This window comes from Pongo abelii, chromosome 22, assembly GCF_028885655.2.
Source record: "Pongo abelii isolate AG06213 chromosome 22, NHGRI_mPonAbe1-v2.0_pri, whole genome shotgun sequence".
NCBI lineage: Eukaryota > Metazoa > Chordata > Mammalia > Primates > Hominidae > Pongo > Pongo abelii.
The window spans coordinates 27,570,745-27,586,072 of record NC_072007.2 but is presented as its reverse complement, the minus strand read 5'-3'; the positions used below and the strand labels follow the sequence as shown (position 1 = coordinate 27,586,072).

The 15,328-nt window shown below is 34.8% G+C and overlaps 1 protein-coding gene across 3 annotated transcripts in view; it reads left to right on the top strand.

Annotated features, from left to right (window-relative positions):
- Positions 1 to 12,597, top strand: part of C22H21orf91 (chromosome 22 C21orf91 homolog) — a 31,714-nt gene extending 19,117 nt beyond the window's left edge. For 2 of the 3 annotated variants that reach the window (XM_009233848.4, XM_002830568.4), the window contains exons 3-5: positions 4,424 to 4,960; positions 6,271 to 6,333; positions 7,969 to 12,597. In XM_009233848.4, the coding sequence (XP_009232123.2) occupies positions 4,424 to 4,960; positions 6,271 to 6,333; positions 7,969 to 8,135 (767 nt within the window). In that variant the 3' untranslated portion in view covers positions 8,136 to 12,597. The remainder of the gene's footprint in view (positions 1 to 4,423; positions 4,961 to 6,270; positions 6,334 to 7,968) is intronic. The other variant, XM_009233850.4, reaches the window with a different exon arrangement.
- The last annotated feature ends 2,731 nt before the right edge of the window (positions 12,598 to 15,328 follow it).

Sequence of the window (15,328 nt, the reverse complement as noted above, 5' to 3'; positions counted from 1 at the left end):
TCCCAGCACTTTGGGAGGCCGAGGCGGGCAGATCACAAGGAGATCGAGACCATCCTGGCTAACACGGTGAAACCCCATCTCTACTAAAAATACAAAAAATTAGCCAGGCGTGATGGCAGGCGCCTGTAGTCCCAGCTACTCAGGAGGCTGAGGCAGGAGAATGACATGAACCTGGGAGGCGGAGCTTGCAGTGAGCCGAGATCGCACCACTGCACTCCAGCCTGGGCAACAGAGTGAGACTCCGTCTCAAAAAAAAAAAGAACATACAGTGTTTAGTTTTCTGTTCCTGTGTTAGACATGAACTCATCCTTTTTTATGGCTGCATAACATTCCATGGTGTATATGTGCCACATTTTCTTTATCCAGTCTATCTTTCATGGGCATTTGTATTGGTTCCATGTCTTTGCTATGTGACTAGTGCTGCAGTAAACATACATGTACATGTGTCTTTATAGTAGAATGATTTTTAATCCTTTGGGTATATACCCACTAATGAGCTTGCTGGGTCAAATGGTATTTCTGGTTCTAGATCCTTGAGGAATCATAACACTGTCTTCCACAATGGTTGGACTAATTTACAATGCCACCAACAGTGTAAAAGCATTCCTATTTCTCCACATCCTCTCCAGCATCTGTTAAGAAACCCATACTTTAAAAAAAGATTAAGACTTTTGGTTGCCAATTAAGGTGTTGGTTCTCTAATAATGACTTTATGATTTTTAAAAAAGTGACATGGATATCTTTGAAGTATCTTAAAGATGTTTTTATAATAGGAAGTCAATTACGTTGGCCTTCAAAATTTTTATTAGCAAGCAAGTTGTAGTACAATCTTGGTTAGACTGGTTTGGAAATTATTATAACTCAGCTCCTCAAAAGTATCAACTGATTGTGTTGCATTTAGATTTATTCCCTTTCAAAAGCTGCTTAGGAAACAAATTAGTGCTCAGAGCTGTTTACGCTTGTAAATGCAGTTAAAATTGAAAAGTCAGTTGGGAAACCCACTGGGATCTCTTGAAATAGCAATGGTTGTTTCTGCTATAATAATTTGAACTGATGAGGTAGAAAAAACAAATCACTTCAAGAGTTTATAAAATGATATGTGTATTACTGATGCAAATTAAGTGAGCTACTCACATTATTTTCTAGATTAAAAAGTAATTTTTTTCAAGTATATGAAGTAGTCAGTGTATTATAGAAGTTTTTGTTTCCTATGCTACTGCTGCACAGGATATTTTAAAATATGTTTATAAAACAAATGTTTCTAATTGAACTTTAAAACTCAGTCAGGTTTTTAAATTTTAGTATGACTGATGTAACTAAAGAAATTAGAGGTATGTATCTAGATGAATGAGCTACAGTTAACATAAAACCATCTTCTTGTATATTTTCTGTATGTAAATTTCTATTTAAAAATATATATTCAAGTAGAAATTCATTATTTTCTTTGACAGATTGAATGATGCCACAGGAATGCCATTTCTGTATCAGTGCCACTGATATGTTCTTTAGACTAATAGCCCATTAGACTAAATATAGGAGTAACTTCACTGAAAGATGCCTTTAATTACCCACTGAGCAGCCTGGCAGAACTGCAAATTCTAGTTCCCTTGCTAGGAGGGACCTTGCAAGGGACCTTGAGTGATAATTGATTTGTTTTTGGTGTTTTAAAATATATTTTTAATTTTCTTTTATGCATTTAACTACTTTTGAGTACCTACTATGTGCCAGGCATTTTGACACTGAGAATATATGAGTAAGATAGACATGGTCCATATTTTTCACAGAACCTACATTTTGTCAGGAGATACAGGCCACGAAAGAGGCAATTGTAAAATCTAGTGTGATAAACTAACCCAGATGTTTGGGTTAGACGACGCTTCTTAGGGGAAATGAGAACTAGACAGGAGGTGATGATGATCATGACCCACATTTGTAGTGGGAGTGGTGCTTGAGTGAAGCAGAAGGATTTCAGATGTTGCAGGTGCTAGATTTTATGGGGGAGAAATCTGTTACGACAGTCAGCAAAACCTCTGGGATTGCGGGGAGTGAAGAGCTTTCAAGGAGGACACCCAGGTTTCTTCCTTGAGCAGTTGGTGATGCCACATTCAGTAAGGGGATCAGCTTTGGAGGTGTGTGGTGAGAGAGATAAAGGAGTTAAATGTTCAGTAAGATGAGTTAGAGGAGCTAATAGGTACATCTAAGTGGAAATTATATTACATGAATTATTAAGAAACAGTAGATAAACTTTACAAGTCCTCCTTATTCTGCAAATAGATATCTATTATATTGACCTGTTGTTGAAGCTCTAGAGTACATCAGAAAATTAGTTATTTAATGTAATTACTTTTTCATTGGAGTTTCTGTATAAATACTAAAAAACCCACAAAATTTAACAATAAATATTACTTTCCGTAGCCTGGTTCACAACGTTTTTTATATGCTAAAGAATTTCATTGCTACATAGAGCTGAGGCAGTATACTGAGAATGAGACCATTTATGGTTTTGAGGGATTAGCTAACCATCTGTTGGCAACAAGACCTAAAAGAGTTTGCAGAGGGTAGGGGAGCTCTTTAATAAATGTTCCAGTTAGTAATAGGCAAGCTTCAGGTTCTCTCTGCATACCAGTGTTTCCCAGAAAACTAAGCATTGGAATCAGATAGCAGAATGGAACCATTCTTCCTTTGGTGTATAACTTGTGATAACTACTGTTTTGTCGTATTATCTAAAATGCGTAATAATAAAACTTTTAATAAAGCAGGGCTTGTGAGCTTCCTTTTTATGTCAGTTTCCCATTTTTAAAGATGTATACTCTATTATCAAATAAAGCTTTGAGATTTATAATTTACATATTCTAATGTTGCTGGAAATTTGATGTAATCAGATAATAACTGGTAGAAATGTATACGTGCTCACAATTGCAGTACAAGGAGCAAAGTGATAAATAAAATGTATATTAAATTCTGTTTACGTTTCTAGCAATTTTTGTACCCATTGGAAAAAACAAGGCTCAGATATTTGAGTTTACCTCATGAGAGCAGTTGTTTACATGTGCTTATAATATTAATGTGTTTTAGAGGTGTGTTCACATAGCTTACAGTAACTGTTGAGGGAACTGATAACCAATTTAACACTTGGTTTTGACAGTCTCATCAAGTCCCACCATTGGCTGATATTATATATATTTTTAAAAACATTAATATTCACAAGTATGCTAATACTTTATTTCATACCATTAAAGTGCAAATGCTTCATTATCTTTCTTTTAGCCAGACTTTGGAGTTCAAATAAAATAACTATGAGTTCAATTTTCAAAGCAAAGGAGGAATTACAAAATGTATTTTTTTCTGATGAATCAGCTAAAACTTTTTTTTAAACTAGCTCCTGAGTGGCTCTCCGCTTACTGCATTTAAAAAGCTAAGCAGATTTAAACTGGTTAGTTCTGGCAGACATAAATTTTCAGGTCCACATTCCTAATTCACCTTCAGTATAAAAGTAGCGCTGTTTGAGTTTAATAATATGGCTTGAACTTATAAAAATGTGTGAATATAGTCTGTATTTTGAAATGTATTAGGTATTTGAAAATGTTTTATATTTTTATAATTTTTATATTTTTAAAAAATAATTGAGGTAGCCTCCTTACACTCTACTAAGTTGAGAGATATAAAAGTAGTATTTCTGTTATTTATGGTATATAATGAACATTTGTGAGTTGAGGAATTACTGGCTGTTGAATCTTGGCAGATTGAATTTACTGCTGTATGGAAAATGATTATGTATAATGCATTTCTTCTAGAAAATAAAATGATCTTGATAAGGTTTTAGTAACTATAAAATGGAGATGTGAAAAATGTTAGATGCTTTGATTTTCTTAAAAAATAAATCTAAATAGTTTATTGAATTTTTGACTTTTATTTATTTGCATTTTTCTGGTTCTGGTTTTTTTTTTCAATAAACACAACATAGTTTAAGAACATGATTTACTGTGTTTTAGGGAGGAAAACTTGTTGAGTATTTCTGTTATTGAACCTCATAATATTATAGATATTTTTGCAAGTGTGTACTTCAGAAGGTTTCATGAAGAAAGCACTATAATGTAAAGGCCAAGAATCTGTAAAGGTAAATTGCTGGGTTCAGTAGTATTTTTTTATATTGTGCAGTAACATCTCTGGACTAGGATTAAAATTGAATAATTAGGTTCTTAGAAAGATTTTGCTATCCATAAGAATTTAATATTACTGAATATTAAATTGAAGCAGAAATTATTAGGCCACATTGTATATTAATACTAATATTCTTTAGCATTTTTCCTCTAATTCACAGACTATCAGGGACTCTGTGATTTTACTAAGATTTGTATGTTCTTAAAGTGACTTATAGAAAACAAAATTTCTCAAGTCTTTTGTTTCTCTTTTTTTTCCATAGGGGTACCAAAGTCTGATCTCTTGCACACCAAATCATTAAGGGGCCATAAAGACTGCTTTGAAAAATACCATTTAATTGCAAACCAGGGTTGTCCTCGATCTAAGCTTTCAAAAAGTACTTATGAAGAAGTTAAAACCATTTTGAGTAAGAAGTTAAACTGGATTGTGCAGTATGCACAAAACAAGGATCTGGATTCAGATTCTGAATGTTCTAAAAACCCTCAGCATCATCTGTTTAATTTCAGGCATAAGCCAGAAGAAAAATTACTCCCACAGTTTGACTCCCAAGTACCAAAATATTCTGCAAAATGGATAGATGGAAGTGCAGGTGGCATCTCTAACTGTACACAAAGAATTTTGGAGCAGAGGGAAAATACAGACTTTGGACTTGCTATGTTACAAGATTCAGGTGCCACTTTATGTCATAACAGTGTTTTGTGGCCTCATAGTCACAACCAGGCACAGAAAAAAGAAGAGACAATCTCTAGTCCAGAGGCTAATGTCCAGACCCAGCATCCACATTACAGCAGAGAGGAATGTAAGTAAAATGGGGAGAAGAGTAAAAGTTGGGTGGTTTGGGATTTTTGTACATTTGTACAGATGTGTAATGGGTCAAGAATTTTGCTGTGGAATGGTAGATTTGGGAAACATTTTATTTAACAGGTTCACCTTAGCAAAAATGAGACATCTTAAAATTTTTCATTTACTGGGATTCTGTCTTCTAAGCATTGAAGGTAAGCAATTTCCATGTTTGTTTTGCCATTTAAAATGATTACACTAAATGGAATCAACAAACTGAATTGGAACATCTAGGACTCGTATAGTTTAGAAGTACAGCTTCGTCTATTGGCTAATACACATTGTCATGTTGCTGATCCCTGCAAGACTAATTGACTGGTGGTGGCATTTCATAAGCAAAAATCTGACATTTTACTAAAGGCCAAAGGTAATGTGCGCACTTATTGTAAAGTTAGAAAGGGTGACTCATTCTCTCTACATCTATTTCTACAAAAATTTACAGAAGCTGAGGTGATTTTAATTGTCTTGAAATCATGTTTTCAGAGCCAGAAGGGACCTCTGGTATCTTGTTATACAACTTCTTGATTCTAAATGTGAATTATTTAAGATTGTATATCTAGATAGACAAATTGATTTTTCAAACTGCAGGTTTTAAACTGTGTAATGCTTAATCAAAATAAGCTTAATGGGTAGTGACTAACACTTTTTAAAAACTGAAACAGAATAGGAGATATCAGAATTCATTGGACCTGCTACTATTTTTTGGTGAAACTTTTGTTTCATTGGAGGGTGGTGATATACTGGGAGTGATAAAAAATATGTTTCTGGCCAGGCACAATGGCTCACACCTATAATCCCAGCACTTTGGGAGGCCAAGGTGGGAGGATCACTGGAGCCCAGGAGTTCAAGACCAGCCTAAACAACACAGGGAGACCCCATTTCTACAAAAAATAAAAAAATTAGGTGTGATGGCACACGCCTATGGTTCCAGCTCCTAGGGAGGCTGAGGTGGGAGGAATCACTTGAGCCCAGGGAGGTTGAGGCAACAGTGAGCCATTGATCGCACCACTGCACTCCCACCTGGGTGACAAAGTGAGACCCTGTCTCAAAAAAGAATAAAAATAAAATTTTCTTACCATGGGTTGTGGTCAGGGTTTGAAAGCTTCTACTCCACATTTAAGAGCGTTAATGGTTGAATACTGGAGTACTGCTGAATGTTGTGTTGGCAGTTAAGTGCTGATTTTTAAAAATAGGATATTGTGTTGGTGATGTAAGCAGCATGTTTTTCTAGGTTGTTGTGGTAATAGTGAATACATTTTCATGTTTCAGTGAATTCGATGACTCTTGGTGAGGTAGAGCAACTGAATGCAAAGCTCCTACAGCAAATCCAGGGTAAGAATCACTGTCAATGCTTTTTTGTGTGTGAAAAATTTTGACATAGAAAATCACCTATGATAGGACACCATTGGCTTTATCTACATTTAAATTTGGAAATGAGATATTCAAACCTGTTAGAGTTTTCAGAGCAAAAAGAATAAGAAAGAAACAACTTTCAGTTGCAGAGGAAATACATTTTTCCTTTTTTTTTTTTTTTTTTTTTTTTGCAACAGAATCTTGCTTTATCACCCTAGCTGGAGTGCAGTGGTGATCCTCCCGAGTAGCTGGGACTTAACTGTCATGGTGCGCCATTACACCCAGCTAATTTTCTATTTTTTATAGGGACGGGGTTTCATCATATTGTCCAGGCTGATCTCGAGCTCCTGGGCTGAAACAGCCCTCCTGCCTCAACCTCCCAAAGAGCTGGCATTATAGGTGTGAGCCACTGTGCCCGGCCACATTTTTCTTTTCTAAGTGAAAATGGAAACTCCAACCTCTTACTAACATTTTATTGACTACCCACTATTGCACCAGGCACTATGTGGGAGTCCTCCCAAACAGTTCTTTAAGGCGTGTGATATTAGTCTTTTTTGTTAAATTATAAACAATTTCAAACATATATAAAAGTAGTGAGACTAGTATAGTGAACCCTTTAAGCCATCTTCACCAGCTTCAACTGTTACCAAAGGCATAATAATAATCTCTACTTGCATCCATTCCCATTGCACTACCCGTAGCATGGATTATTTTCAAACAAATCCTAGCTAACACATTGTTTTTTGTCCATAGATAGTTTAGGATTTCCTCTAAAAGATAACTTTTTAAAAAATAGTCACAGTCTCATTATCACACCATTTAAAGTTAATAATTCCTTAACATCATCAAGTATAATGCTAACACTAACAATTAATGTTCAGATTCCCCAGTTGTCTCCTTTTCAGTTTATTTCCTTTTAGATGAGAAAATTGTACTTCAGAGATGTTGCTTACAGAGATCATGCGTCCAATCAGTAGCAGATCAAGGATTTAAACTCCAAAGCTTAACCACACAGCTTCTCAGAGTAATAAAAATAATCACAATAATAGTTGTAGTAGAAATGTATGAGTACTTTACAAATATGATCTCATTTAATTTTTACAGTAGCCTGGTGAAGTGCTTACTATCATTATTAATGTTACACAGAAAAGGAAATTGAAACCAAAAGTTGCTTGCCTAAGGCACGTAAGAGTAGGAACAAGGATTCAAAACTCTTGGTAGTCTGATTCCAAAGCCTCTTAGAAGGGGTTCCAGACCTGAATACTAACAGGCACTTCTTGTCCATAAATCACATTATATACTAATTGAATCTGTTTATAGATTCTAATTGAGAAAAGTAGCTCAGCTACAGTAGCAACCACCATTTTTGCTGTGTATCTCTGTAGTCACTTGATGGAGAAGAGCCAAATTCCATTTGGCTATGTAAAGTATACAGATGCCTAGGATGATCAGAACTGATATGCTTTGTAGAGAACAGAACTGTTTCCTTGGTATCAAATCAGTTTCATTGTGACACTTTGCCCAATGCATAGATTTCAGTTAGAGTTCTTGAAATATAAATCATAGCACTGGCTTTCTGCATACTAAAAATGAAAGTTTTTAAATCTTTTACAGAAGTTTTTGAAGAGTTAACACACCAAGTGCAAGAAAAAGATTCTTTGGCCTCACAGCTCCATGTCCGCCACGTTGCCATCGAACAGCTTCTGAAGAACTATTCTAAGTTACCATGTTTGCAAGTAGGGCGAACAGGAATGAAGTCACACCTACCCATAAACAACTGACCTAAACAGACTTACTACGTATGCCCTGCCCTTTATTGGTCTCCCAGACATGCAAACTTTGAAGAAGTTTGAAGAAAGTTTTGGTCCTTTTTTTTATGGTCATTAAATTTGCTAAACAGAAGGCAGTATTTAACATCTTTGTCAAATAAAGCAGATCATTATACTCTAGTCTTCAAGGGCTAATCATTTTGGCTCATTTGGGGACTCTTTTTTCCCAGAATTACTAAACAAATTTTATCACATGTGACTACTTAAATATACTGTTACAGTGTCATTTTATTAAACATTTTAATGTAATTCACCTGTCAAAACAACAGATTAACTCCTTAGTCTAAACTACTAGAGAGAATTTTTAAGAGGGAAATGGAATTCATATCACCTCTTATTTATTATGAGCAATATTTTAATATAAAAATTTTATATGTAAAAATGCTATTTTAGGTACTTTGCCATTCTCTTTATAAATGTGTATTTGAGTGGTTCTGTATATTTATTTACACTATCGTGTGAATATGTTCACCCATATTTCAGGTCACTGCATTTTATTCTCTTAATACAATGTTTTTACAATGGTTACCTTGCTTTCCAAAGATAAATGTATTTTGGATTAGAAATCTAGTTGAGTTGTTTTCATTTCTAATACCTCTTATAAAAGAGGAATTAATAACTTTTTAAAGCAGTATTCAAGTAAATAAAATACATTATTTTGTTTTCTAACAAAAGCAGTTCTTAGTTCAGGAAGAAAAGACTAATCTGGCTTCTATGTCAGTTTGTCTCCGTAGAAATGAAAGCCTCCTCTGCTTCTTTCATTATTAGCTTCACACCAATGACTGTGATGCATTAGAATTTGGACAGAGTAAGTCAAGCCTCACTTCCAATTCAAATATAATGTCTATCTTCAAATTGAATGTGCTGTGAAATTGTTCTGTCTTTGAAAAAAAAAGTAAGATTATTTTGTGTGCCGCTTTGGGTAAAGTTTCAAAAATACTTAAACTGTCCAAATTGTATTATCACCATCATTGAACTTAGTGCTCAAAGAAAGCATTGTGAGGTATTTTTCTAAACTTTAGACTCTATGGAGAAATATAGGATTGCTTGACAGAAGAAAAGCAAAACTCCTAATTAAAAAAAAATAAGCCTATGTATTAAGAGAATGTTCTCGTAAGTTGCCTATGATGCTTCCAAAGAGTTTTTATCTAACAGATTGTCCCTAACAGCTAGATAAGTTTCAATAATGTATTATAGTAAAAGCTATAACCAATGTAGAATTAAAATGGGCTCTAAATTCTGTTTTTAACTCGTGTTTAGAATGTACTTATGAGGTAGATCCTTGCTTGAAAGTATCTGCAGAAAAGCCCAGTAACGTGGCAGCTTCATGCATAAAGATATAAATGACATTTGCCTTAAATTTGGCAGCCTACCCTGGCTTGGGTCAGATTTTGTTCTTGAACACAAGAAAGTATTTAAGCAAAGAAACACTTCAATTTAATTGAAAACAACTTTTTGTAATGCTGACGTGTTAAATTGGCCTGAGGGTATTAATTGATATCTGTTGATTTTGTTTTGTTTTTCTTTGAAGTATAACATTACTTTTTGGAGGGAATTTTTGAAAGATGCTTTTGATTTCTCTCAGTTCTTTAAGTCATGCAAAATGAATTTAAAATCCAGGGAGTATGGATGCATTGCCTTAGTTTTGATGAGCTTTAAATTAAATGTGTGCAATATCAAAATATTCAAACTTACAAGTTGGGTAAATACATTTCCTGATTAATATCTTAGTGCTTAATTGTTCCCACATTTTCAAATTTGACTTTACTCTTTTTTGGCGTAATTCAGTAAGATTGTTACCAGCCAGTGTGTTTGCACACATTTGGGTTTGTGTTTAGATGAGTTAGGGACAGTCATAAAAGTTGGGGATATGTTGCATTTGATATCAGTAGTAGCATATTTCCAGGATATGAGCCATAAGTTAAAGTCCTGAATACAACAGTGTTATCCAAAGAAAGGAGTTTTCTGACAAATACATAGCTTTACTAATGGGTATGGAACAAGTGGATGAAAGTGTGCATGTGCTAAGGTCTTAAGTGGGACTCTGATTTATTCCATTTAGATATTTCTACTTAAGCTCTAAAAAGGAGAGGTGCTCTTAAAAACTTTGTGGTGCTGGTACTCACACTACTTTATTTGGATGAGTTCCTAGTAAAAAAATTTTTGTTGAAGTATTTTGCACAGCAGTTTATCCAAATATTTGGTAAACTTATAATTTAGTCCTATGTTAGTTTTGTTAGTTTTCTTAATCAAATATGCAATTACTGTATATGCAAATATAAGTATCAGGTACAGAGTTGAGTTCTAACAAGAGAACATGAAATATCACAACTATTGTTTTCCACACTTGGCTATTCTCTACAGTTGTTAGTAATTTTTGAGAATGTTTTGAAGCGTATCTCATGTAATACTGTTTAAAAAGTGGCAAAACAGACTGCCAGTCATCCATTACTAGATTTTCAGAGCTTATATGATTAAGGGGAGTGAGATAAGACTAATCTTTTTCACGTTCAGTTTTATAATTTGACACGTTAAATTGAGTTTTAAAAATTAGAAAAGTGTTTTTGACCACACAGGTTGTTCTCTTTAAAGTTCAGCCTTATAATGAAGCTAAAAATCAATTATGTTTTACTTTGAGATTATCATCTTATCCTTTGATCCTCATATTAATATCCAAATTAGTCTTTTTTAAAAGGCATGCACTTGAGACTCCAGTAATAGATGATTCAGGCAGCAGAATAGTGTTTTGTTGTGTCGTTGACTATGCACAATGGTGGAGCAAAGACACGTTCTTAGTTTTTCAAAATACATGTTCATTTTACCACAAAGTGCCCATTTTTATATACATTTAAGGATTATTTTTTTAATGTCAAGTTCATGTTAGTGATTTCAGAAATATAGTCAAAATATATAGTCAAATATATCTTGACAGGTATCTTGAGATTTGGTTTTTCATTTTACCATATTCTTTATGACTGAAAATGGTTTTGTGTTTTCTTTATGTTGTTTATATATTTTTTTACCTTAGTGTTTACACTGGTAAGGCTTGTTAGTCCATTTTTGTAGTTTTTTTAAAGTAAGCTTTTAGATCTATTTGTGTTTTAATGTTTCCCAGTTTGGGTTTTGTTTTGTTTTGGAAGAATCTGCTTTCATTATTAAATTATAAAATGTAAATGCTCTAAAGTAGGAATTTTTAAAGAGTAAATTATTTGTGTAGCTTATTAGGAGGTTCAGGTTAGTGACCATAAATAAAGTGGGTTACTTGTACATGAAAATTTTAAATGGTACCATGTAAAATTCTTGTATTGTCACTCTTTCTGATGTTTGCCAGTTCATTTACTGACAAATGTTGTTACTAAGTGCTTATTAAGAAGTGTAATACGCTATAAAAAAATGTTAATACTTTTTGTTCAGATGTAAAGCAAAGATAATTGAGGCCGTTTCAGTGTATGATTGTATTTTTAACTTTACGTTGGTGGGAGTAACCATTTGAGGAAATTTGTGGTGAAAATTAGTAAGAGATAGAACCCCCAACAGTTTATTCTTACCAAGTAAAGTTTTGTGGTCATGGGGCAGGGAAGAGTTTATTTACCAGAATACCAGAGCCCTCACACAAAATAAAGGTAACTTGGAGGAGGGTTATAATGCTTGCATCTCAGTATTTTCATTTCATTTCATCCTTTCATAATTGCCCATATTATGGTGCAGTCTAACCTATTAAGCAACTTTTGGCTATAGTAACATTGATATGAACCATATTATATCAAGTCTCCAAAACATCTAGTTTGTAACATACACTTTCCCCGTTCTTTTTAGTTTGAGTCCACATTACTAATACATTTTAATAATATTTAATTATTTCACAATTTTAAGTTTACCAAAGTAAACAAAAAATCATGAAGATGAGTATTGCCCTCTCCCAAAAAAGGTTTAAAGATGAGTTGAACTTCCCTCAACTACACCTAAAGCAAAGGGGAATTTTAGTGTGTGTACCTTGTTTCTTTCAGACACATCTAGTATGTTTTTCTTTCACCATACCTCCAAAAGAGGCAATTTAGAAAGTATTAAGTAGTGACTTTTGTTCAATTCCATTTTGTGTGTGTGTGTGTGTGTGTGTGTGTGTGTTAACCTTGCTTTAAAACAGTAGCATATACTTTGGTCATTGAACTTAGTCTCTCTGGTGTTAGAAATTTACTTTACAAAATTGTGTTAAGACTTTTGGAAAAAGAAAATGAAACTGCTGTGGTAAAAACCAAGTTTGTTTCAAAAAAGTATTTAGACAATTATTTGGCTGTTATATTTTCTTTGAAAACTGCAATAATTTATATATTTGTATTGCTCTGCTTGGGAAGTGTATATATGCTTGTCTACTATTTTTAATTTTACAACAATAAAATAAGTATTTTGTTATCTGCTAGCTTGAGTGGATGCTTTGAAAAGTAGCTATATTTTTTTAAATAGTGGGTCTATATGAAGGGTTTTGCTTTGCAGGTTTAGGGAGTCTATAAATGATCTTATCTGACAATTTCTTGTAATAATCTTACCTTATCTCTGATACTTAATATTCTCTGTCTCCCAACAATACAGAAGCAGGAAATAAGATGCCTGTGACTTACTAGATGTGTATGCAATTTTTTTAATTGGGGTGTAATTAATATATATATAGTAAGCACACAAGCGTTTTACTGTATTGTTTGAGTTTTAACAAATGTATGCAGCTGTAGAACCATCATTCCCTTTGGTTCCCTTCACAGTCACTTCACTTTCCATTTCCCTTCCACTGATTGTCCTGATCCTTTTTTTTTTTGAGATGAGAGTCTCACTCTGTTGTCCAGGCTGGAGTGCAGTGGCACGATTTCAACTCACTGCAACCTCCACCTCCCAGGTTCAAGCGATTCTTCTGCCTCATCCTCCTGAGTAGCTAGGATTACAGGTGCAGACCACCATGCCCGGCTAACTTTTGCATTTTTACTAGAGACGGGGTTTTGCCTTGTTGCCCAGGCTGGTCTTGAACTCCTGACCTCAGGTGATCTGCCTGCCTCAGCCACCCAAAGTGCTGGGATTACAGGTGTGAGCCACTGCACCTGGCCTGATTGTTCTATCTTTATTACTGTACTTTGCATTTGCCTGCATTAAAAACTTTACATAAATGTAGTGATACAGCATATGCTCTTTTGCTCCAGGGTTTTTTCATTCCACTGGATGTTCTTAAAATTCATCCATGTTAGCTCAAAGATCAGTAATAGTTCATAGTTCATTTCCTTTTTTTTTTTTTTTTTGGCTGACTACTGCTCCTTTGTATGAATATATCATAATTTAATTATTCACCTGTTGATGGACATTTGAGTTGTTTTTAGTTTGGGGCTTATATGAATATGAATATTTTTAAATCGGCTTTAAAAAATATTAGAATAGGAATACAACAAAATATTCAAGGTCACTTTTAGTTAGCATGATGAATCTGAATACTACATTACCAGTTTTTTTTCCACAAATGATTTTTAAAGTCATTTATATGATGATTTTATGGCAACAAGCAGTTTAAAACTAGGAAACAGATGATTTTACAAAAGATCAGAGGCAAATTACAAAATAAGGATTGCTGGAGAATTGAAACATTTCGTGGGGTACTAGAAGAATCTGTCATTTTGAAAGTTTCTTCAAAGTCTAATAGTCATACTGCTTTGTTTTTCAGGAGAGGAAATGGAGACCAAGAGTCTGGTTTGGAAAGAGTACCAGACTACAAATGAAGTTCTCCTGTTTAGCTTTAACTAAGTGACATTAAGAGAAATTGTAACTTTTCTAAGCCTGAATTTGTTAGGCTTTGCTCATGCTCAGTTTCCCAGCCTTCTTGGGAATTTTCAAACTATTTGTAAAATGGTTTGCTCTCCCCTAATTTTTAATGTCATCATAGGACCAGAAATTCTTTGCAGGTGTCTTAGAGGCTGCCAAGTCATACGTGGATGATGGATAGAATAGGAAGGGGAGCTGCAGGCAGAACAAGGCCTGTTTTATATATTGATACTCTAAATTCATAAAAAGCTGTTCGAAAGGTTTTGCTTTTAGAATCTGATAAAAGTGATGCATTGGATCCTTGCAAGTTTACGTCTTTGGGTTTTATTTTCTATTTTTGATTTTGGTTTTGTGGTTTTTTGCTGTTCTTCCACATCTGAATCCCTTTCTAGTATCTGAGGCACCTCGCCTTGACTGGTAAAGCAAAGAAAACTGGATAGGAGAAGGCCTGTGTTTAGGGCATCAATGGCTAACTGTCAGCAGGGACAACAGCCGTTATCCCATATCCAGTAAGTACAACAGGTAAGTTCCTGACATCTGGTGTTTGAATAGCCATTGCCTTGTGTACATTAGACTGTGATCCTAGTAGTTGATTACATCACCGTTGTTCCTGCGTGGTTTCCCAGCCTTCTGGGTGATCTCTCCCCATTGAATAAATTCCTTTATAGCCTAAGTCAACTAGTTGCTTTCTCTAGCTTGCAACTCAGAACTCTTGTTAAACCTAACCTCTTCCACTGGGTCTATGTCCTGTGTTCTACTCTGAGATCTTATGAAATTCATTTCCAGAGGTGAACTGCTAAGAGCCAATGCATATCTAAACTAACCCTCAGCCACATGGGCTGCCTTTTGAGTCAAGTGAAGATTGATGGGAAGATTCTGAAGAGAAATTAAACCTCTTGGTAATGCAGATGTCAGTTTTCCTGTTAAGAATGTGCTTTAGGATAGGCACGTTGGCGCATGCCTATAATCCCAGCACTTTGGGAGGCCAAGGCCGGTAGCTTGCTTCAGTCCAGGAGTTTGAGACCAGCCTGGGCGATGTAGCAAGACTCTGTATGTACAAAAAATATAAAAATTAGCCTGGCATGGTGGCATAGGCCTGTAGTCCCAGCTACTTGGTGGGGCAGAGACTGAGGTGGGAGGATTGCTTGAGCCCAGGAGGTCAAGGCTGCAGTGAGCCGTGATTGTGCCACTGCAGTCTAGCCTGAGTGACAGAGCAAGACCTTGTCTAAAAAAAAAAAAAAAAAAAAAAAGAGAAAAAAACGAAACCACTGCTCCAAACCATAAACTGCCCCAGAATTTACTTACCAAAAGATGTGGTAATGCTACCTTCCTGCTAAGAGACCTTTCTAGAT